At 38.5% G+C, this 24,036-nt stretch overlaps 2 protein-coding genes and 1 long non-coding RNA gene across 6 annotated transcripts in view; 2 read left to right on the top strand and 1 right to left on the bottom strand.

Annotated features, from left to right (window-relative positions):
- Positions 1-4,255: 4,255 nt before the first annotated feature.
- lrrc18b (leucine rich repeat containing 18b) lies at positions 4,256-7,279 on the top strand. Of its 2 annotated transcripts, none has more exons than XM_067576582.1 (3): positions 4,256-4,548; positions 4,942-5,200; positions 6,474-7,279. In XM_067576582.1, exons 2-3 carry the CDS (start codon positions 4,943-4,945, stop codon positions 6,948-6,950), a joined length of 735 nt encoding a protein of 244 aa, XP_067432683.1. In that variant the 5' UTR covers positions 4,256-4,548; position 4,942; the 3' UTR covers positions 6,951-7,279. The 2 variants fall into 2 exon arrangements, with proteins under 2 accessions (XP_067432683.1, XP_067432682.1); XM_067576581.1 differs by having other exon boundaries at positions 4,257-4,548; positions 4,939-5,200.
- A 3,651-nt stretch (positions 7,280-10,930) lies between these two features.
- LOC137172260 (uncharacterized) lies at positions 10,931-17,094 on the bottom strand. The gene is made up of 5 exons (XR_010924928.1): positions 16,158-17,094; positions 15,987-16,038; positions 14,340-14,547; positions 13,563-13,678; positions 10,931-13,467 (listed from the first exon to the last, which is right to left on the bottom strand). It is a non-coding gene; the product is annotated as an uncharacterized lncRNA (long non-coding RNA).
- An 80-nt stretch (positions 17,095-17,174) lies between these two features.
- arhgap22b (Rho GTPase activating protein 22b) overlaps positions 17,175-24,036 on the top strand; it is a 44,099-nt gene continuing 37,237 nt past the window's right edge. Inside the window, exons 1-3 of one of the 3 annotated variants that reach the window (XM_067576910.1) lie at positions 17,175-17,508; positions 19,738-19,919; positions 21,273-21,452. In XM_067576910.1, the coding sequence (XP_067433011.1) occupies positions 21,410-21,452 (43 nt within the window). In that variant the 5' untranslated portion in view covers positions 17,175-17,508; positions 19,738-19,919; positions 21,273-21,409. Of the gene's footprint in view, positions 17,509-17,548; positions 17,735-19,737; positions 19,920-21,272; positions 21,453-24,036 lie in introns of those variants that run through there. The other 2 variants (XM_067576911.1, XM_067576909.1) reach the window with 2 other exon arrangements.

Here is a 24,036-nt window from a genome sequence, read left to right as displayed (position 1 = left end):
AAACCCCTTTACTGAAGTGAGCAACAGTGTGTTCATCTTTTTATTTGTAAGAGGCAGAATGTTTTAAAAGTTACATAGTCTGGCTTTAGTGTCAAAATTGTGATGTAACACGTAAAAATGTCATGGGTGCAATTCAGAATCGATACTAGCCAAACTTAAGATTGTTAGCTTCTTCGCTACAGTAGCTAACCATTGTGTGTGGTTTGTTAGTACACATGATGTGTCGTCACACGTTGCAAATGTAGAGCTAAAGACCACACAGTTTGTTGTGTCACATACATTTAGAAACACATTTAGTAGGACTATATGAACTTACATCCATGCCACAACACTTTCTATTCAGATATATCTTGTTTGTGGCCAATCAAGCTTCATCTTACATGGAGATAAACAATACAACTGCAAAACTACTAGTCTAGTTTTATATTTATATTTATGTGATTCTCTGTCCCACTCACAAACGCTTAGATATGTGCATGCACACACACACACACACACACACACACAAGCACACACAAGCACACACAAGCACCGTGCTCCCATTTCTAATCATTATGTGTAATCTGAACTGCTGTGTGCAGTACCTCACTCAATTAGGTCAGCACCATTTCCTTCAGTGTGACCTGCATATCTCCTGACCTGTATTTCACACTGCTGAGGGAAATGACTCAGGCTAATAGATCATATTATACTGTCGCCTGGCACTTAACGAGAATTAGAAATAAACACATAAATGCGTGAAAAAAAAATCCCACAGCTATGAATGGGCAAGTCTTTGTGGAAGAAAGCAAAAAGGGAGGAAGTAAAGGGGTTTGGTTTTACATTACAGAGAATATAGCATTTTGTGGTGATGTTTTCCAACCCCTAACCCAAGCCAATTTTTTTGTCTGTGGGATGATTATATTTATTGCCATGATTTAAGAGTGTGTTTACATGCACATGATATTTCATTCTTAATGTTGTTCATAAGTGACCTGATTTTAGGTTGGTGCATGCAGTCAAAATATAATAACCAGGTTTGAATGTGTTAGATTCAAACTCTTATTATGAGAAACAAGGTTAGGATTTCCAATTAATTATGTACTGTACTGCTTCGCTTTAAGAATTTGGTAAACAAATGTAGCAGTGTAATTTTCCAACCAACTTTGTGTCAACACACTGCTGATGCTATTCTGTACCTCCACTATAAAACATAACACAAAGTGGGCTAACTTGGTTTTACACAGTAGACTCCATACTGCTGCACAACATAGAAAAAAAGGCCTGTGACATCCTAAAGTTTTCTTCTCACATCTGTAAACATCAGCACTCAGCATCGGTCGTGAATCCCACCTTTAATCTATAAATGTAGTCTGACAGTAGCCAAGTTTCCATCCCGATGTAGCCCAAATGTTCACTAATTTTCAAGAAAATGCAAATTATTGTGCTTTTCTGTCCACTACTGGTATGTGAATATTAGGAGTTGGGCAAGATAAACAGTTGATGGCGCTTATTTTAGAAAATGGACCCTTTTCGCAGCAGATGTTTTGACTTGTCAAAGTACGAAAAGCACAGGTGGAATTAATAACATTAATGATGGCTGCATTCCAATTAGGTGAACCTTGGCTCTGGTATTGCGTATGCCCACTTACCGATATGGTTTACTGGGACAATCAATGGAGTGGAGCCATCGTTACTGTTATTATCTACACCTTTGCTTTTCCTGCTTTGACAAGTCAAAATGTCTGCCATGAAAAGGGACCATTGCAGAAGAAGAGAGCCTAATGAGATGACATCATTAAGAGCGCCAGTCAAACTCCAAACAATGGAAAACCACGTAGATACCTGATGGAAATGACATTTACGTTTAATGTGTTGTTTTGAGGAAGCTTACAGTCTCCACAGTGGTCCACACAGATCTGATTTTTTCATCTGCCACCATTTTTCATCTTTTTAGTGGAGCAGAAGTTTGTTCCATGCTTCATGTATGACATGATTTATTTGCTAAGTCTGTTTCCATTGTACTTTTCCACCTCAGCCAAATGTAATATATGTTTTTGCATATTTCAACTTTTGTTTTCTTTTGCTGGTGTTTCCACACCATTTTGTAAATGCACAAATTAAAAATGCACATAAAAGCACATGGATGGAGTTAACATATGAAAGTTTTACATCATTAACAAACTTAACTTACAGAGCACTTGGTGTGTGAGCTGTGAGTGTGGCATTTAATTTTTTCCCCTTTCTCCTCTCTCTCTATATATATTATATTAATAATAACTGCATGCAAGATCAGATCATTTATAAGAAGCGTTGTGAAGCGTATGTTACCTTTTCTATACTATATGTAAGTAAACTAACTCTATTGTGAGTCTCAAGAGCCTCTTTTAGTTCTTTGTCAGGAGAGTCTGCGTCTCTTTATCTTGACATCATGCACCTGATACCGGTTCCCGGTAAGCCTGGAAAGACTCAGTCAGTCAGTGTCAAGGGTTCACATGAGCAGCGTAATCTGAATAAAATCTTATCAGACATATGACCAGGGCCAGGTTGGATGACTTTTACATCACAAACACTACAATTCATCTATTCATATCTACTATTTGACTAAAATGATTTCTAATTTTCCTAAACAACAGTAAGAAATGTAACTAGAGAGATTTTCTACTCTTTAGGGACGAGTGACTTGGAACTGTTCAGACTTCAAGGTACCATGACGTGATGCTGTATTTAAACTGATTTGTACACACACAGCACCCCCTACTGGCAGGTAGGAGTTACTGCGTGTTCTTCACATCAAGTGAAATAGCACCATATGAAATGCATAAGGCTAAATTTAGACAAGTCACAGCTTAGTAATGTCTGAGATGCGACTACAGTATGTGATACATTATACGTACTGCTGACAGAGGTCTGTGTGTGTGTGTGTTTGTGTGTGTGTGTGTAAGTATGTGTGAGAGAGAGGGATATCAATGCAGCCGTGTGACTGCTGTATCATATCAAGCTTGGGAAATGGGTCAGACTGGAAACTATTTACAAACACAGCAGTCTGGAGTTAAATCTCTGCCCTCCGTGTGCCACCATGTGTGCATTTCAACTGTGTGTGTGTGTGAACCAATTTTCTTCAACAGACATTTTTTTCAATTAAAAAGAATAATTTGTACTCCTTGAGACTGGATATGTGTTTCCAGATTATTCATTTAAGAGTTTTAATTACCATAAACAAGTACTCAGAAAATAATATTGTAATTGCATTAAAAGACTGAGCACGAGAGGCATCTTTGCCCCAACTACCAACAACATTTTTGGACTAATTATGAGAATTTTAAAAAAATCCAGTTTTGCTTTATTTTAATTTATACAGAAAAGAATGGCCTGTTTTGGAGTTTACAATATATACATTTCTAATAAACAGAATATGCAGGGTCATTTTATGAAGGGAAACGTCTTGACTGATTTACACCATACAGGTATACATTAAATATTACTGCATAATTATTATCTTATTTGTAAAGACATTTTAAGGACATTTGGCACAGTAGCACTGATGATGCAGCCTATTGTTTAGTCTGCAGTATTCTTGGACTGAAACTGTAATAGTTTTTCATTCCAGCGCTTCTATAAATAACATTGACTGACTTGTGAGAGACAGAAAAAAGAAGAAAAACGAAGCAGCACTAGATCCTACATTTCCCATAGTGCAATTCAGTTGTGTGTTTCATTAGACTCTTCCTGTCTAGTAAATACTCATATCTTTCAAACTCCACATCCACAGTTTGTATTGCAGTTCTTTCTGTTATATGTTTGTAGTCTTTAAACTCAAACTGAATAACCCTGATGACACCTGGGCTGTTTTTTTCATTCTCCCTCCAGAGCTGCAGAATATATTATACAACTGTTTTCACATGCTGGATAATACTCTCTCTGGCAAGTAAACTCTACTGTAAAATTGGTGAAGTGCCCCTTTAACATTTCCCAATCGTAATACTGTTCTTCTTTCTAACTATCTTGGAACTTTCCATTGAAACTTTCCACTGAAACCCAGACTCATCATAATCCTATATGGGATATCAAGATCATTCTCAGTGCTTTTTAGAGACCTGCCAGCCATTAGGCTGTTGAAGAAAATTCTACAATCAACACTAACACCCTCTTATCTGATTTTTATTCAAAGAGAGTAATCTTAGGAACAGTTGCTGTAATTTTTCAAAATTTCTTCCAAACACACACACACTAAAAGACTGCCCTGCTTTAGCTAGCGGGTCACAGCCATAACCCACCCTGAAACCAAGCAGCAGTTGCCTGGAAACAAAAAGAAAACAAATCCAATGTCCAGCCAAGTGAGTCCAGGCCAGAACTGCAAGCTGCCTGATAGACAGCCACAGCACGACACAACACAGTCTCATGTCTCTCTCTATGTCCTTACAAACAACACCCTGCGGTGGCATCTCGATGTGTTATTCACAGGCTTGAGAAAGAAGATAGTTGAGCTGGAGTGTCTTGAGTCTTTCCATTTGTCTCTTTCCTGGTATCTAATGTACTGGATCTAAGGAAGTGGACTCATTAATGCTGGTAAGGGATCAAAGACTGCCTTGATTGTAAATTTCTTTGCAGGAAAAACTCAAAAATGTTTAAAACACCTAATTATGCACTTGAAAATGAATATCATCTAGCCTTTAAGTACCACAGTGTATTGTTCTTAAACAATATTGTACACTTTTCTAGAGGTAATTACAAAGTGAGAGTAAAGCACGTGCAAATGTTTGTTAGTGTGCTTTGTCATGGAACAATTGGTGATTATGTTACATGTTGAAACTCAGTGTTGTCTACTGTTACAACTGGCTGGGCTCTGTTGGGTAACATAATCTTGCAGACCGGTACCACTGTCAACTCCTTTGTCACAGCACATTACTGAACACTGTTAACTACAGACTTCCTCGTCCTTCCTGTGTCTCCCTGCAGCAGCATGGCCAAGGGAAAGAAAACCAGACAGGCTAAAAGTAAGACAATCACCTTGAAAATGGCTCAGAACTGTGTGGAGTTGACACTGGATGGCAAACGGCGACTGGATCTCAGTTTCAAGGAGATCTCCTTGGTGCCAAAGTGCGTCCAGAAACTGTGTGATGTGGATGAACTGGACCTGAGCAGGAACCTGATGAGTAAAGTCCCAGACTTTATTGACAATTTCGTCAGCATCCGTGTTTTGGATCTGCACAGCAACTATGTGAGTATGACGGAAAGTTGAGGAAAAGATGCTTTGAAAAGTTTCTGAGTTTTGTTTTGGCTATATATATTCTTATTTTGTAAGTATATTTTGTACATACTATTTGTCGAGAGTCTATCGATTCAATGGTAAAAACACTGAGCATATAGTCACATAACTTTATTTATATATCATCTAGATGTAAGCTGAGAAAACCAGTTGAAAGTGCTGATGTGGGGCTTTCACACACTACCTTTTTGGAAGACATTTTTATGTTTAATTTTCAATTAAGTATGACAAGTAAGATTTTTTAAATTGTGAAAACTGTATTTTCAGCAATTTACAATGCATACAGCATAGATAGGTATACTGTCAATGAAAATAGCTCAAAAAAACAAGTTGTGATACAATTAGTTTACAACATACATACATAAGAATGGACTGTATTATAGTTGTATTTCTTATGTTTTTCTGCTGTATTTGTATTTTTTAAAACTTTGAACTGTTCTGATTATATTTTGAGTGATTATTATTTGTAAATACTTATAGCCCCATATGTAATTTTTCTTATATTTTAGCTTTAAATTTTGTTAAATTGAGAAAATGATGAGGTAGAATCATAGCTGAGTTTGTAATGAATAAGAGGATACCATTTGTGTGGGGTAAGGTCAGTAAAATGTGCTAAACATAGTCAGAATGGGAAATGTAGGATGGTTTGGGGGCTTCATTGGTCAAGCTAATCAAAACAAGAAAAAAAAGAAGCATTTGTAACTGGTGTATAAAGAGTTAATGATTGATTGTTAATACAGTGAATTAGTTTATTGCTGTTTATAAATGTGTTAAAAAATCATGAGGATAAGTTGACCTTGAAGGTTCATTCTTGACCTTGAAAACAGTAAAAAAAAAAAAAATCTTAACTCAAGGTATCTTTACTAGGTTTTTTCTGGAGTTTTCAGCCCCTCCTGTTGCCTTTATCAGCAGATTTTTGCTGAGTCATAAATATACAATAATATAATTATAAATTATAAGTTTATAATGTATATGACAATATAAATATACTAAGTACTTCATTAAAAATCATACATATACTAACATCATAATTAACTCTACAATTAACTGGAACTGGCTTCTGGGGACTTTTGTTGGTCATCTTTATATTATGATGCCTATATTTGTATGTTACGTGTTAAGTGCCAAAATGTATTTTTATAACTGAGTCTAGTTGGATGCCACCAGTTTTTTTTGTATTTCATCATAGTGTGTATTACAGAATGTGTCACTATTTTTACTGCAGCTGGAGCAGCTCCCTGAGACCATCGGCCGCCTCCAGAACCTGCTGGTTTTGAACTTGTGTAACAACCGTCTGAAAACCCTCCCCAACGAGCTCGGCCTCCTGAGAAAACTCCACACACTCAACCTGGGCCTCAACCGGCTGGAAGCTCTTCCCTCCTCTGTTGCTGCCTTGAAGGAGCTCCGCCATATTGGCCTCTCTGACAACCAATTCACCCGCGTCCCTGTCTGCCTGTCAAGGCTCAATAAACTGGAAAAGGTCAACCTGGACAGGAACCCCCTCCTTACTGAGCATCCCCTCAACCAGCAATCAGACATGATGACAGACAGGTTTTATATTGTCAAAGAGAGCATCCTGTGTGATGATTGTCTGATTAAGTGTCAGATGGAGAGGAAGAAGCTGGAAGATGTGGTGACAAGGAAGGAGCCCAAATTACTGGGTCTACCTCACTCAGTGACCCAGGAAGACAGAGAGATGTAGAGGTTGATTTTAGTTTGAAGAATGCATACATGAAATATCATCATTTATTACTTTTATTTTACCTCACTGTAAACTCAAGCATGTGAGATGGCTTCACACAGTACTGTATCCTTGACTGTAGAGGGACTTAAACTTAGACGACAGCACCACCCACTGTTTCAACACCCACAGTACAATCAGGAGCCTCATCAAACATCCATAAGCACTTTATGCACTGTACTGTATCATGAACTGTCTTCATGTCCTCTTGTTAATGTTTTTTTTTTTACCAATAGGCCACCTCAACTTTCTCATGTTTTTCAAAATAAAGTTTCTCGTCAGATAAATTAGTTTAGTATCCAAAGGGCCTCTTTGATGACAGAAATTTAATGTGGTTAGATTTTGGATTATATTATCTGATTTCACTTTTGTCATTTCCTCACTTATGGTTTATAGTTGGACACATGCTTATCCTCAAGCATCATATAAATAATTCTGAGCACTCTGATCAGAATAGTGTATTTTAATCAAAATGAACAAAACAAAATGTAAATACTATCTACTGCACTGCATGTCTTGACGATCTCTTTGGCCTAGAGGGCAGCAAAGAGCACCAGAGGCCACCATTACTCATTGAGTGCCAATACTTTTGCAACAGCACCTTCCTGTTCCTATTTTCTCAACATTTTAACTTGCAATAAATGCTTGAAATTAGCTTTAAGTAGAATCTTCACTGTAGGAAATGAGGTATATTAAGCTAATCGTGGCAGCTTGATATAAGTTTAAAGATTAAGCATGGTTCATTCATGAACTTCCTAGCCTGTTAATAAGCACAAATCCTATTTTGGTGATGTTTTTCTGTGCCGCAGTTGAAGTGAAAACAACGCTGCTGTTCCAGCAAAGCTGACTTGTGTGAGATATGAGGGTTTCACCCAACAATGTGATGCTTTCAGCTTTTAGTTAAAGTTGCTATAATCCAATTTTTTATATTAAGAATGTATCAAATAACTATGTGTATGTGAAAGGAGTCGCTCATAGTGACATACCCACAGAGAATTATCACCCAATTCTGCAGTTTCTCTCAGCTCTACTGAGTGTTCTAGTATCTTTCAGCTCATTGTTTTGGTTGTATTGGCCACAATCTACTGTTTTGGTTCACTCTCACTGTTCTCATCAGCATTATTTCCAGATGTCACTGGTAGCTGTTTTCAGCAAAAAACCTCTAAACTCGCACTGTACACTACCTTTTCAGCAACATAGTTGTGCATTTGGACACTAAAGAGCCAAATATTTCTCTTTCGGAGTTGGCAAGGACCAAAACTGAGCTAAAAAAGGCACTCTTCATGTGGACAGAAACACAACTCCTAACAAATTCTAATGTTCCTCTGTAACTGCTGGATGCCTAAGGAAGCAACTTTTTGCTAATAAATTTGCCATATCAGCTAAAATGATAATACAGTATATTAATATTGTGTTTACAACATGTTTCTGATGCCCCCAAGTGGCAACTGCTGTCTTGGAAAACACTGTTTGCCAAGAGGATGAAGGTCATTCATAGCTTCTGTCTCTGGCTAAAACACACGTCTGTTTATTCCCCACATTCTTTTTACCAAATTAGGATCAATTCTTCTCCTTCTCACCCCATTTTCATCTGCCTCACTATGTCCACACAAACGGTCAATACGGTTTGGAGGCCCCTGTCATCCAGTTTTCACCATCGCTGAGTGGAAGAGTGCTGACTAGACTGGATTAAGATCCCAGCAGATAGACTCATTAAGAGGTGAGCTGCCTGGTATTGACTCAGCCATATTGTGAGACTGACCAATGTTACAGTAAAAGGTGACGGAAAGAGAGCAGAAATCTACAGCAACCAGCAGTAAGCAGTAAGAGGTGAATTCCCCTCAGCATATATGTGACAACTCAACCATTTAAAACAGAGAAAAATATGATACTTGAGGCAGATGTGATCATTAATGACTGATGTGATCTCCTATCTGAATACATCATGTTATTGGTGTGTTCATCCTCAACCAGCCAGAAATACCAGCTGTGTGCTTGGTTTAATAGTGTGATCTTTATTTAAATAGCTCCTGCAGCTAGTCGGGGGTCCGTTACAGCTGAACAGTCTAATGCACTTTGCACAACGCTCCAGGACACACGGACACTGGCAGTGCTATTGAAAATCAATTCACACACATATAGATGCTCTGTCTTTCTGTTTCTCCTTGCTTTTTTTCTCAACCATTCCATCAGTCTCTCTACCCACTCTTTCTCTCTATGTCAATCACCTAAACACACACAGGCAGGCAGAATAAATGGAACAGAATTGCTGTGGAGGCAAAGCAATGTGGCCACAAATAGAATCCAATTAATTTTGATTGCATGGCTGTGACTCCTTTATTGGCTGAGATAGAGGGCACTTGGACTTGGTTACATTACAGGAAATGAAACAGGGAACTGAAAAACTCATTGTGGGGCTTTCAATAAGGTAAAGGTTCCTCTACCATTTACATTTTTATGTATCAAAGGTGCCATTTGTATCTTATTAAGATGATAATATAATATTGTGAACCTGTAACCAAATAGTTTAGCTTTTTATTTTATGTTTAACTTATTTACACATGAAGCAACATTAACATTAATTTTGAGTCGGGCCACCGTGATTACAAGATTGCAGCCAATACTCACTCTTCTTTTAGCTCTGTTTTGATCTCCACCAACTCCTGAGAAAAATATCTGGCTTTTCATTTTTTTACTTTTTTATTTTACAATAAACAGCTACCTGAAACCAAAGTTGCTGAAAGCAGAGAGACTGAACAAAAACTGTAAAGTTGCAGGCCATAAAACTGAAACAATATGAGCTGAAAGACACTAAAACACCTGCATTGACAGGCAGAGATGAGTGAGAATTCCCTGGTTGGATACAAATTACTACATGTTTGTACATCAGTGTCATGTCATTCATTCGATTCTTCTTGACAAGGATCATTAATTCATTTAAATTTGTGAGCCCTGTCAGGACTTTGGCTCTCTACAGTAGAACAATGCAGTAATAGTTTACATTGATGTTATACTGTAGTCAACTAATGACATTTTATTATAACTTCATAAAAACTCTTCTTTTGGATAATGTTTGTTTGCAACAACTCTAATCTGGCAAAAAAAAAACTAAGTAAGTAAGAATAAGAAAATTCAAACACACAGACAGACAGAAACACAGTCAGACAGGCAGAAGGCTGCCATCCATATTGCATACACCTTAGTCTGCAGTCCTGTCAGCTCTCTTCATATCCATTAGTGGATGAAGTCATGTCCCGGTGCTAATTGTCAGTGACAGAGTAGTGAAGGAGGGTAATGGGGGCAAAAGGGGTTAGAGAAAGAAAAAAGGCAGGCAGACAGACAGACAGACAGACCTCATGGGAAAACACCTGTCTGCTGTGTGTCTCCTCAGTCAGTCACACTAGTCTTTTAGTGAGCACCAATTTAATTGTCTTTCTGCTAATTAAAGATGTGAGATGAGGCTTCAGTCACTGGACTGTTAACTTATTAGACAGAGAGGGTTTTAATGAGCAACATTTGCAAATCACTTTTATCAATATTCTTTCTGTAGTGTTTTGCTTTGCATATTAGCCAAGGTATAATTACATTTTCCCAGAGGCTTTAACATTGCAATGTAAGAGTGAAAAAACAATATTTCATTGTTTAGTACTCTCCTGCTTAGGTAGTGTTATTTCATTACTGCAAATGGGACAGGTTATTACATTAAATAATTGACAGAATATCAGAGTTATAGTAAGCACATGGAACAGCTGCTGAATAGGCTGGGATTTTTCAACTTTTAAGACATTCTCCATCATAAAATCTTTCATTATGCTTTTTAGGATTTTTTAATTCATTACATATGCAAGCTTTGTCATGTACAAATAAAAAATAATCAATCATTTCTTTTGAATTATACTTTTTCATATGTCATAAAAACATTTTAAAATGTACTTCTGCCTTTTACAATCCTACAATTATATCAATATGTAACATATTTCCTGAAAAATGTATTGAGGAAATGTGTATAAATAAAATAAGATAGATAGGACCAGATAAATCCAGGTACTTCATCACATTAATGCAAAAGTCATATAATGATTATCATATATCAGTATAAATTGTATGTTTATAAACTGTTAACAAATATATCAAAAATATGGTTTCAATATAATAATTTAGAGAGGAAGAGTTTAAGTCAATAAAGTCCATTTGACATTGCCAGTGACTAACTGCTGAGGCAAATCAGTCAGTCAGTAGCAATCAATAAGTAATGTTAAGTCAACAGTCACACCTTCAGCAGCCACCCACGGGTCTGTTAGCACAGCCCATCCCTGCCAAAATGAAATTTTAATCATCCTCGGTATCAATATTTTAAAAGGTTTTCTAAACACTGTGGATTGTGAGGACATGTTAGCATTCCAAGCATGGTTCATCCTCGGTGACATTATTTGATCTCAGCGGGGACAGAGGTGGGGTAGACACAATTATTAACAAGACAAACCGCATTGGTTGCATTTTCAACATGGCATGCTACATTAAATTCCATTTCTACCTAAAAGGATATATTGTTCTGCAGGTATCACCAAACAATGACTATGTGATGGAGTAAGGTTATTTCCAGCAGTTTGACAGAACACAAATATGTCAGCTATCACACAGCAAAGTTCATCCACACAACCTTGCAAAAGAGGTGGCGCTAAAATTGGTAATGTAGTGGCTACTAGCAGGGTGCGTTGACAAACCTCAGTCAAACTTCCTTTGCCATTGGAAAAGATCTGGAATGAGATCAGCATGCTGGTCTGATTCATCTCTCTAAAAAGTGTAGTGAAAATGTATAATACACTCCTTACTGTCTTTGTGCTACAGAGCTGGCTCAAGTGCAAAATTGGGTAGTCTTGGCAGAACTTCATTAGCATCATGAGGACCTGGTCCTCCACTTATAGGCTTGTCATCTTCCATTTGTAGTAATAGTTATTGTCTTGTTAAAACAACCTTAGTTGACTGAACATCACCTTTGGCTTGAAAGCCAGCTTCTATCGTCATCACTCTATCACTCAAAGTACATGTAGAGTACCTCAAAGGACCACACGAAGATGCCGAGCCAGTCAATAGTCCACGTTGAGAAGCAACAACAGTCAGAGAGCTAGGTTGCAAGGAGGGAATGGTGAGTGGGCAGGTTCAGTCAGTCGGTGGATACTGTAGACAGACATTCTGTATATAGACAGAGGTTACTTTATTAATCCCAAAGGAAATTTGCAGTGTTAGCAGCCAATTCACATAACCTACAAAACAACGATGGGCATGACATTATTCCAGTGTTTATATCTTGTGTAATAGTAGCCAATTCACTTTATTAAAAATTTTACCGTATTACTTAAATGCACTCACAACATTATGGTTATGGGTTACTTGGTTGGTCATGACATTAGCTATTCCAGTGCCTAATGTTAAAAGTACACTAAGTTGGGCAGGTTTTACTGGCATATTTACCAAGCTGACCTCAGTTGGATCCATTGCTTTTTCAGACAGTATGTCTTCCAAAACTGATAGAAGTTCATTTGAACTTGATGTAAAATATTTGCCTCTGTGAGCGAATCAGCTGATCTCGATGCTTCCACTAAAATAACTTGTTTCTGTGCCATAAACAGCATGAATCGCATGAAGTAATGGGAGGGAAATGTTCAGTATCCCAAAGAGAAAACCTCCCTTTCAGCTCTGAGTGCTATTAGCATCTCTTTCATGATCCTGTGTAGCTGATATAAATAATACTACAAAATCTCTCATTAAAGAGGCCAAACATATGCCTAGCAATCTTCTGCGTTCTATTTATGGCATTTAAACAGCAATGTTATTGTTGTTATAGATTGTGATATGCTTTGATGATACTAAACTACAACTAAAGCCCCTTGTTTGAAAGAACTTGAATTGTAATCAATAGGTTACAGATTCTGCAATAAGGAGGTAATTGATTAGATGTGTGTACTCCAGTGCACATTCAGGACTGAAGGCTAATTAGAGAGTTTGTTAAACACACAACAAAAGGAGTTTGTTTCAGATACAAAAACTAACTTAAGATTAGCATCAACAGTGTGTTAAAAATCCACATACTGCATGTGGTGTGATATGTAGAACACAGGAATCATTATCTCATTTTTCATAAAACAGCACATACTCTGAGATGTGACTACATGCATTATTTACAAAAATCGACTGGTTCATTAGTCATAGTGCTGGACACTTGACAATTGATATTTAGGTTTCTTACAGTGGTGAGTGAGGATACACTGCAGACCTTTTCTGTCTGTCTAGATTTATCAATACATGATGAATAATAAATGATAAACAATGAATGGTAAATGATGATGGATTTAATTGATCATGATGTTGTTGTCTGCTCATCCATCACTGGAGAAGTATAGGTAAACAGAATTTGTAATCCTCTGGAAAAATCTCTTCAACCACACCTCCTTCTTAATGTTGGTCCTTGTAACAATCTCTGCAAAAACAAAAAAATTGCAAAGAAATGTGGCATTTATTAAAGCTATAAACACAAAGAGCCTTTGAGCACTTGAGACATTATTTGATACTTACTGGGAGCAGTGATGGAGGCTCCATGGGTTTAATACTCTGGTCAGCATCCAGCTACAGTATCTACTTTACCAGGTCCACAAACAGATGCTGATCACTTTAATATTCATTTTCATCAGCTGACACACAGACAAGAAAAGTCAAATAATATGTCAAATCATCAAATCTTCAAGATATCTTGAAGATATCTCTTTAAAATCTTCTCACATTAAAGTCCTAATAACTGATCAAAACAGAGTAACTATGTTATCAAAGTCATCAAGAGATTCAACCTGAACCACCTTGTGTCAATTAAGTAATTTCTCATTGTCTTAAGTCTCATTGGTGAACTCTTCAGGGCCAAGTACAAGATGGATGGATAGATGGACAGACAAGTATTGTTGATGATTGCAGGAGCTCCATGAGAAGAAATACGGCAAGACATAACCATCAGGTACAAAAACTAAAATCTCACCTCTTTCATGCTGTTCTTAACAGAAACAGCAGTGAGGCAAGGCAAGTTCATTTGTATAGCACATTTCAACAACAAGGCAATTCAAAGTGCTTCACATAGAACATAAAAGGCATCAAGACAGAATATAAAAGCAACACAAGGCAATATAAACAGACATTTAAATACAATTAAAAAGTGTTAAGTTGGAAATAAGAAGCTAAATTAGAATAAGACAGGTAAAACAGGAGAATGAAAGTTACAGTGCAGTGTAAGATATCAACCCTCAAATTTGGTTTAATTAAAAGCAGTGGGAAACAGAAAAGTCAGGATCATTTTACTGTAGTTACCTGTACAACATGTTCTGGAAAGGTGAACGGCATGCTCAGCAGCAAACACATAACATGCCAGGCTAAAGTCAATGAGTTTAACTCTTAGTGGCTGCTGGTCAGCTTTCACTATATTGTCATGGCAGGATTGTTTTTCTTGATGTTGATGACTTCTGCCTTGTGAGCCAGTCATACTCCCATGTGATACAGTAGCAGTTTGAAGTGCTACCTGGAACAATGAGATAAACAATACAGCTGGGAGTTATCACTATGACAAGCCATGCAACAAGTTATATTTAGTAATAGAAGAGATAAAGTCCTTGTTCTTCTTTTCACCTTCAGTCTTTTTAAATCTGCACTAATTAATATAGCAGTACATAATGAAGAACAATTTACTGAGGCTGCAGCTGACAATTATTTTCAGTATTAATTAGTCTGTCAATTATTATTTTGATTGCATGATTTATGATTTAGAAAACAGAATGGTGAATCACAATTTTCCAGAGCCCAAGGTTATGTCTTTAAATTGTTTGATCTGTTCAACAAGCAGTCCAGTCAACAGTGACGTAAAAAAGCAGCGAATCTTCACATTTGAGGAGCCGTAACCAGCAATTTTTTTCCACCTTTGTTTGATAAATGATGAACATACAATTAGTCAACACCCTGCGTTAATGGACGGCGACAAATAATAAATCAAGTGCCCTGCTAATCAGTAAACAGAATACAAACTCATCGATATAAGAAAAAAAATCAACAATAAGTCGAGACAAACCTAGGTTACGCCAGCCAAGTAGGCCTGTGTGTGTGCATGGCAGGAACACGAGAAAATCAGTCTTCTCAATTTAATCTGCAACATTCAACACCCTGCATCAACGGACAGTGACAAATAGCAAATGAAGTGCCCTCCTAATCAGTAAACAGAATCGGAAAGTCATCAATATAAGACAAATCAACAGTAAGTCAAGACAAAGCTAGGTTATCAGCCAAGTAGGTCTGTGTGTGTGCACAGCGGCAACACGAGAAGATCAGTTTTTTCAATTAAAAACCCTTAAACATCACAAGCAAAAATAATGACAGAAATCATGTTTTTCAAAGACTGTTGAAGCACAGCGAGACAGTTCACTCCTCATCACATCCTCCCCCACATCACAGATAGCTTACTGGTACTCTCCTACATCATGTTTACTGTGGGTTTTTTTGTTTGTTTGTTTGTTTTTGTCTTGTTTTTTTAAGCTCATCTCTTGTGAGGCCCCTGGTCCTCGGCAAGAGGCCTGGGGCCTGGGGCTTGGGGCCCAGGGCTTAAGCCTGTGCATTAAGGCGCCATTGGACAGGTGGCAGTAATGCACCAAGAAATGCAGCAATGTACCCACAAAGGCAGAGAAGAAGAAGGCTGTTCACTAGTAAATATGGATGTAAACAATGCAGATTTTTAAATATTCAAAATAATATGCTTTGCAGCTGTTTTATGAGGATGAAAATGCTTTCAATATGTTTATTAGACCTCAAGGATACAAACAATGCGTAAAAATAAATGTAAATGTAACTTTTGTTTGTTTAGAAGAAAACACTACAGGGCACCTTTAATACAAAAAGTCTCTTTAACATTAAGCTGGAAAGAACAGCCTAACATTCAAGAGAGCTGAAATAGACATGGAAATTCATACATACCAGGGTTGTGGTGCCAGTGAATTGTATACAGAGAACAGCCCGGTGGTTATGTCTAAACAAAAACAGGACAACCATGGTTGAGGACTGGTCTGGTGGTTTGAGACTCTGCTGTTTGTCTCATTGTGTGGCCTCAATTATCAGATCTGAGAGTCTGTTCATTACTCCTCTCACCTTCCTGTCTCTTCCATTTTCATCCAACATGCCACCCTGTGATAAAAGAACAAAATGAGGATGATCTGGGTGATAAATTCAGAGGGAAACAACACTTGGTGCCACACCCAGTATGGTGTGGCCACATCGCTTTCACCCAACCTCAGTCTTAAACCAAACACTGGCACTGAAGGCTTTTTATTGCTGTCTCATTTTGGCTTCTTGGTGTGTATGAGTGTGTGTGTGCGTGTGGTTTCTTGTTGGTGTGTCCCTCCTCTTTCCCTGTTTCATTTCAGCTTGTGTGACCCCTATCTCTGTTTGTGTCAGCCTCATTTTGGCTCCATTTTGTCTTGATCCACATGCATGTGCGCCATAGATCTATCTTCGGGTTTGTTGGCTGGTGTGTACATGTGCATGTATGTGTATGTGAGGGCACACACACCCCTCCACCCTCTCCGTGTCTCTCTCTCCCTCTTTGCTCTGTAATAAGAGCAGCTGTGGTTGACGTGGGCCTTGACTGATTCAATTGCAGCGCAGGACTTAAGACTATTATCCTCTGAAGACTGGAGGAGGAGGGAAGCCCGGCTGCTGTAGCACAGCTGCTACAGCAACGACAGGTCTGATGGTGCCTTCCAGAGAAGACTGAAAGTAGGAAATTCAGACATCAGATAGGGAAAATGCAAAGAAACAGCACTTAAAAGCAAAATGTTACATAAAACATGTAAGATTTAAAAACTGAGCAAAAGCTTCTTGTGGTCTTTTCTACCTCCATACAAAATATTACTAAGTCCTAAAAGCTGATCGTCTTTGGTTATTGGAATGAAGACAGATAAAAATTTAAACCTATAGTGGTGTGATAACAGTTTTTTATCGAGTTTTTGAAATTTCTGTCTTTCAGATAACTGTTTTCTAAAATTTGCTACATGTGTTAATTTTTGATACAAAACATTATGATTATTCCAGGATTTAGCATGGTGACATTCAGCGTTAGCTTCATCAACAAAAACCATGAAAAAAAATATTTGTTGAGTACCTTTTTTGGTGGAAAAAACAAGACTTATATTATAATTTAAAATGTAATCTTTGAAAATGAGAACTATGAAAAAATGTATCGGATTTTTCTTCAACAAATATTTCCACCAAAAGTATCTCTTGACTTGTTGCACTATATTAGCTGCATCTCATATTTCAGTAATGTTATGTCTCTGCCAGTGTTGTTAGCTAACGTTACCGGTTTTCGAAAGAAAGAAAGAAACAGATTTATGGACTAAATTCATCTGCAGTCCTGCTGTAAATTAGACAAGGAGCAGCAACAAAATGCTTGGACAAACCATGAAAACATGCAGATAACCATACCAGCATTTGTCAAAAGGTAAGCTAATGCTAATGTAACATTATTAATGGCTGTGGATGCAATGTTAATGTTACTTTCAGTTGGTTATCATTTGTGTCAACCCTCTAGATTTTCCTCTAGATGTTCGCTGAAGAAATATTACTGTGTCAATGTTATCCTACGTTTTAGCGGCTTGTCTCAAGCTAAACCCAGGTGCTGAACAGTATTTTAGCAAATGATGAGTACGAAGCTGCACTTATGCTAGGTGAGTAAGAATGACAAGTGAGCGGCTCGAGTTTCGAAATGACAACTGGATTGACTGAGGAGGGTATTATAAGCCCTGTGTGTGTGAACCATTAGATATTACAGACAGGGAAACTAAGCCTTTTACACTAACCTGGTTATAGATGAGAATGACACCTGTAACCCTTGTAGCTATACTCATCAAGGTGGCGACAGCTGTAGCCTCATAAATCTGTGCATCTCTCTATACAGGGCTCAAAACTAGAACAAGTCGATCAGATCAAATTACTGGGAATTACACTGGACCACTGACAGTGTCATTAAGAAAATGGGAAACGATTAAAGAATTAGCCAGCTTCAAGTCAGGTCAATTTTATTTGTATAGCCCAATATCACAAATCACAAATTTGCCTCAGGGGGCTTTACAGTCTACACAGCAATAATGCATACCCTGTCCTTTGACCCTCAATTAGAATAAGGAAAAACTCCATTAAAAACTCCTTTAACAGGGGAAAATATAGAAGAAACCTGAGGAAGAGCAACAGAGGAGGGATCCCTCTCCCAGGACGGACAGACATGCAATAGATGTTGTGTGTACAGGATAGAACACAAATTGCAGAATGCAGCATTCAACAGGATAACAAGATATATATGAATAAATAAGTGATAAATAGAATGCCAAGCAGCTTCCACGTGCCACCAGTACAGAATAGGACCTGAGCCACGTGACCTCCATCAACATGGAGACCAGCAGGACGACAGACTACACATACACACAGGGGAGACTCATTCACATACACGGGAGAAGAGACAAGAAAAGACATCAAAGCAGCTAATTGTAGGTTAAGGTAAAAATATGAGTTTTAAGTTTAGATTTAAAGGACTCAAAAGACTCGGATTGTCTGACTTCCTTTTAACTTTGAATACACACAGAAGCCCTGTATTTTGAGAGCGGAGAGCTTGAGATGGAATATAATGTTTAAGGAGATCAGACAGGTTTAATGGAGTGTGCCTATTTCAGATTTTATAAGTCAGCAGGCACACCTTAAAATCTGATCTAACATGGATAGGAAGCCAGCATGTGGCAGACCTGAAAACAGAACATTACAGTAATCAAGTCTGGATGAAACAAATGCATGTATTAGACTGAATTTGAGCTATGTTATGAAAGTGGAAAACGGCAGTCCTGGTGATTTCTTTAATGTGCTTATCAAAGGAGAAGCTAGGATAAAATATAAGATTTTTGGTTGCCACACTTTGTGAAATCACACAGTTATTGAGCTGTTACTTGATCAAACTAATGTCTAGCAGGGCCAACGACCAGCATCTCAGTTTTGTCTGAATTTAGAAGCAGGAAATTTTGTGACATCCAGTTTTTCACAGCAGCCAAGCAGTCCTCTAATTGGGTAATTTGAGTATGATCATCAGCATTTGTAGGCACATAGAGCTGAGTATCATCCACGTAGCAATGGAAATTTATTCCAAAACTACATATAATTTTGCCAAGAGGCAAAGAGAGAAAAGCAGATGGCCATGAGCCGAGCCCTGAGGTACTCCGTACTCCATATGTAATATCAGTGAATTTGAATTTAGTGAATTTTAATAGTATACAATGATGAATGGTGTCAAAGCCTTCACTGAGATCCAGTAGAGGCACAGAGGTGGAATCTGAGACACTAGTGCTTTAGATAAAAAATGGAAGATTAGTGACCAGTTGTTGATAGTTATTAAGAGACCCTAGATCGAGGTGTGGGTTCAGGATTTTTTGACCTTTTCAGAATTACAGTTTATGATCTGACACAACTGCCCACAAGAGTTTCTCTGCAAGAATTTTGTGTGTTACTTGCAAGTTATGAAAATATAAAAATTGAAAATGTGTGACAAAAATTAGACTAAAAATTCACAGATGTAAACAGGACTAAAATGTCTTTATTTTTTGTTGACTAAGGTTGTTTTATTACCTGCAGTTTTTAGTCCAGTTAAATCGAACTTCATTTTCCCCCTTGGTATGATTTGTTTGGACAGGTGTGAACACAGTAATCGCAGTAATCGACCAAGACAACTGCACCAAGACTCTTCAGAGGAAGTGGTTGCAGTCCGTTTGCAAATTATCTCTGGAGCACTTAATTTGTGGTGGGAACGTGACCTAATCCAACCCAACTACTCGGTGTACTCGCAAGTTTGAGTGAAGCAGCTTCCGTGGCCAGGTGAGCTTTGCATAATTGGATGCGGATGAGTGAATTTAGCATTTGCTAACAACTAGCCAGAGAATGAATCAAGGTCAGAGCTGGACTAGCGCAACGTAGTTCGTTGTATATGGCCAGTGGACCTCCTTCATGACCTTCTTCCTGTGTTTACATTCTTGCTCCTGCCACAGACACATCTGACCAATGAGTTAAGTGAACATTCTCACATGGCTTGTGGTGCTGCATTTTGGCTCACTTGGATTTTTCTGTGTGAAAAGAAACCGAACCAAGAGGAAAATGCACCAAGTTCACCAACTCATCAACTGATTCAGACCACAGCAAAAAAACTCTAGCTGTGAAAATGCTCTAAGAGAAGAATCAAATGGCTGAAATGCAACTGTAACTCATATGCATTTCTTGCCATACAGCCAAGACTAGATCTAAACCCAGTTCCAAAATTGACATCGGTGACATTTTCCTTCTTGGCTATAAATTCATCTTGCTTCTAGTGCCACACTCCTACACACTTTTTGTGTCAATTACAGGCCACCGTAGCTAAAGGGGACAGGACATTGTCTGTCAGAGGGGGACCAGTATTTTTTATCTCCCCTGGTTTTCCTGAGTTGTGCCACTGGAATGCCTGGAGCATGTAATTACGCTCTACTGTACAAGCTGGGAATTTCCCACGTCTGACTTTGAATTGAAAGTCAGCATCATTCTTAGAAAGCCAAGAGAGGCATGAGTGAAAATGGTTAAGAAAAGTGATTAAGAAGAAAGGGAAAAAAGAGGAGAGACTGACAGATGTACAGAAGAATGGGAAGGGAATTGAAACAAGGTGGAAGGAGAGGGAAAACAAAATATTTAAAAAAGGACTCCAAACATTGACTCAGAACAAGACAGAGAGAAATAGAAAGAGGTAAGAGGAAAAAGAAGAGGGAGGATGAGGGAAAAATTAGTGATTAAGGGAAAGAGGTGGATACATGCTGAGGACCTCTACAGCTTAATTAGGTGCAGAAGGAGGACACACCTGCCAGATGAACACCCCCTCCCCTTCTCCTTCTCTCCCCTTTCAAACATGCAGATTATGAAGAGAAAGCACTCACTGCAGAAAATAACACTTAAAATCAGGCATCTGTTAGCCGGTCAGGCCCATGCTCTGCCGGTATATGACCCTCCTCAAAAACCTCCTCCTCCTCTGCCATCCACCCCAGGCGGAAGCACAGCTATGAATAATAAAACAGGGAGGCGTGGAGGCCACTGGGCGTGTGCGCAGAGAAAAAAAAAGGGGTAGTTCCTCCTCCTTCTCCTCCTCCTCCTTCACCACCCCCTTCTCTTTCCATTCTCCTCCCCTCCCCTGTTCTCCCAACCCCCTAGCTGCCGGCCGCACTGCAGAAGGTCAGAGAGAGAAGAAGAGGAGAGAGGCAAAGACTCAGAGAGGCAGAGGGAGAGACAAGGGGTGGGGTGCTTTGGATGTACATGAACATGCCGAGAGGAGAGCGCGCGGACGAGCGATGACAACCATGCTGAGCCCAAAGATCAGACAGACCAGGAGAGGTACGGACACGGTTTGTTTGATTCACATCAACACTACCTGCCATTAACTGCTTATTCATCCTTCACCTACAACTCTGTAGTGACACATCATGTCATCTCTGACAGGGACTGTGATGGGAGTTGATGATGCAGTAGCTCTACCTGGACTTTGCCATACACTTTTACAAATGTAAAGCATTTGCAAAAGTGCATTTTCTCCTCAAAATTCTAATTTAAGATAAGAATTTATATGCAGAAACAGCTTTCCTCCCCTTCATCTATCTTCCCTCCACTACTATGCTGCAGTCACGTATTTCTGAATGAAGCAGTGGCGCTACCCACGCAGGAAACCTCTCGCACACATTAGCATTCTACTACAGCTGGCCGATGCTGCCGGTGTGAATTCTATTAGAGCAGCATCTCTAGTTTCATCACTGCAACGCTCAGCACTATCAAGCTGCTGTCAGCTGCTGCTGCATGTATGCGTGTGCACACTCGAGCATGTAGCCTAGTATATGTATATGTGTGTGTTTGTCTTTCTGGATGGATGTGTCAATATGTCCATGCGTGCGAGTGTGTGTGTCCTTTCTTCCTTGGCACTAATCTCCATGACTGCAATTATACAGCTGGATCTGATTAAGATGAAATGAATAGTTCCCAAGAATGGGTGAGTGATGTGTAAATCCTCCGCTGGAGCAGCATGAAATTGGTAGCAAAGTGGATTAAATCTGTATTTGCATATATTAATAAGGCTGCAGAGCAGATTCAACTGGCTTGATGAGTAAGAGTAATTCACTGTAGACATTTTGTAAATCAGCACATAATTGATTACATCATGCTTAGGCAACATCAAATAGTTTTAACTAACATGATGGTTTACCATTAGTTGCATTACAATCAAGCATGTAAAGAGGTAAATATACTGTACATTTACAGAAGGCTCAAATATCCAAATCAATATAAAAATGTAAATGCAGCTGTTGCAAATCTAAGGAGGTGAGAGCACCATTTATCCTTGCTGCACTTCCGTTAAGACGGTGAAAATTGAAGAGATTAAAGCGGACTATGTCATTCTGCATGTGAAGCATTCTCTGCATACCTTCTGTAAATTAGTGCTTCACTACTGACCGCATCACATTTGTTGCGTGAAGCCCATGAATAAATGGGTATGTGACAGATGTAGTCGTGTAGTACATACTCAGCTAAGGTCAAAACGGGTCATGAAAGGGTCACAACACTTACACAGCAATGTTTTAGCATTTAGCATCTGAACCCTTTCTGACTGACACTCAAAAAAGAAATGAATAATGTAAATTATTATGAGGTTTTTATCGATCATTCATGGCTGTGAAATTCATGTTGCCAGAAGCTCAGTTGACAGGATTGCTAGCTTAGATATACAGTGTATAGGCTATGTCTTGTTTGAATTTGGAAGGGCAGTTTGTCTTCTACCTAAAACAGCTAAATTGAATTATTTTTGTTTGGAAACTACTAACTATATTTCACAGTCTTTTCATCCTCCTCTCTTGCCTAACTGAGCTCCACTTAAAAGAACATTTTGACATTTTGGGAAACATGCTCATTCGCTTTCTTGGCGAGAGTTAGATGAGAGGATCGATACCATTCCCATGTCTGTACACTAAAAATAAAGCTAGAGCAGACAATTAGCTTAGCATAAACACTGGAAGCAGGGGGAAATTTCCAAATTGTTTGCACTAATAGCCAGTAAAACAAAAAGTTGTGTTGTTTACGGCATCAGAGAATGAGTTACAATTTGTTCGTAAGTGAGTTTTAGAGGTGCTGTTAGATGTTTTTCCACCTTTACAAAGAGCCAACCTTGCTGTTTTCCTGCTGTCTCCAATCTTTATGCTAAGCCAAGCTAATCCTCTGCTGGCTCTAACGTCATATTTAGCATACAAACATGAGTAATGGTAACAATCTTCTCATCTAACTTTGGCCAAGAAAGTGAATAAGCAAATTTCCAAAATGTGGAACTACTGCATTATTTAGCCAACTAAACCCAACCTGAGCAATTATCCTTCCTCTTAATTATAAATGCTTGTATGAGTTAACCAATAAGCTACCAATCTACACTAGGAGGCAGTAAACAAATGTTGCTAATAAGGAGTCAATTCATCATCAATGTCTGCTCCATAAAGAAAAATCTGACTCTTTTGCTTCATTAACTGCTATAAACAGCGACATATTAACACTGTAATAGAATGAATTCTGGGTACATTTTTCTTTTGCTGGCATGAGAAAATCTAGCAGCAGCTTTAAATGCCCACATATCAGCTGCTTCACTCTCTTGCTGCATCTTTTTGATCTGTGTTACCATGGTTTTATGATCAAAGTCCTGCATTGTAGTAACACACTGACATTCTGCCTTTCCAAGGCTTATGAATGAACATCTCCACAGCCTGATACAGTGAGCGAGAGCATGAGGCGTGGATAAAAAATGCACACACCGACACACTCATATCATGTGCATTAATGCACGATGTGGAGATAACATGCACAGAAATGCACGGATAGATATGCACACACCCGCTGCTGCACATCAGTTCCACTCCACTGCAGCTCTCACATACAGGCTGTATATTAC

The sequence above is a fragment of the Thunnus thynnus genome, chromosome 20 (assembly GCF_963924715.1).
Source record: "Thunnus thynnus chromosome 20, fThuThy2.1, whole genome shotgun sequence".
Lineage (NCBI taxonomy): Eukaryota > Metazoa > Chordata > Actinopteri > Scombriformes > Scombridae > Thunnus > Thunnus thynnus.
The sequence above is the reverse complement of the archived record's forward strand: the minus strand, read 5'-3'. Positions and strand labels throughout refer to the sequence as shown.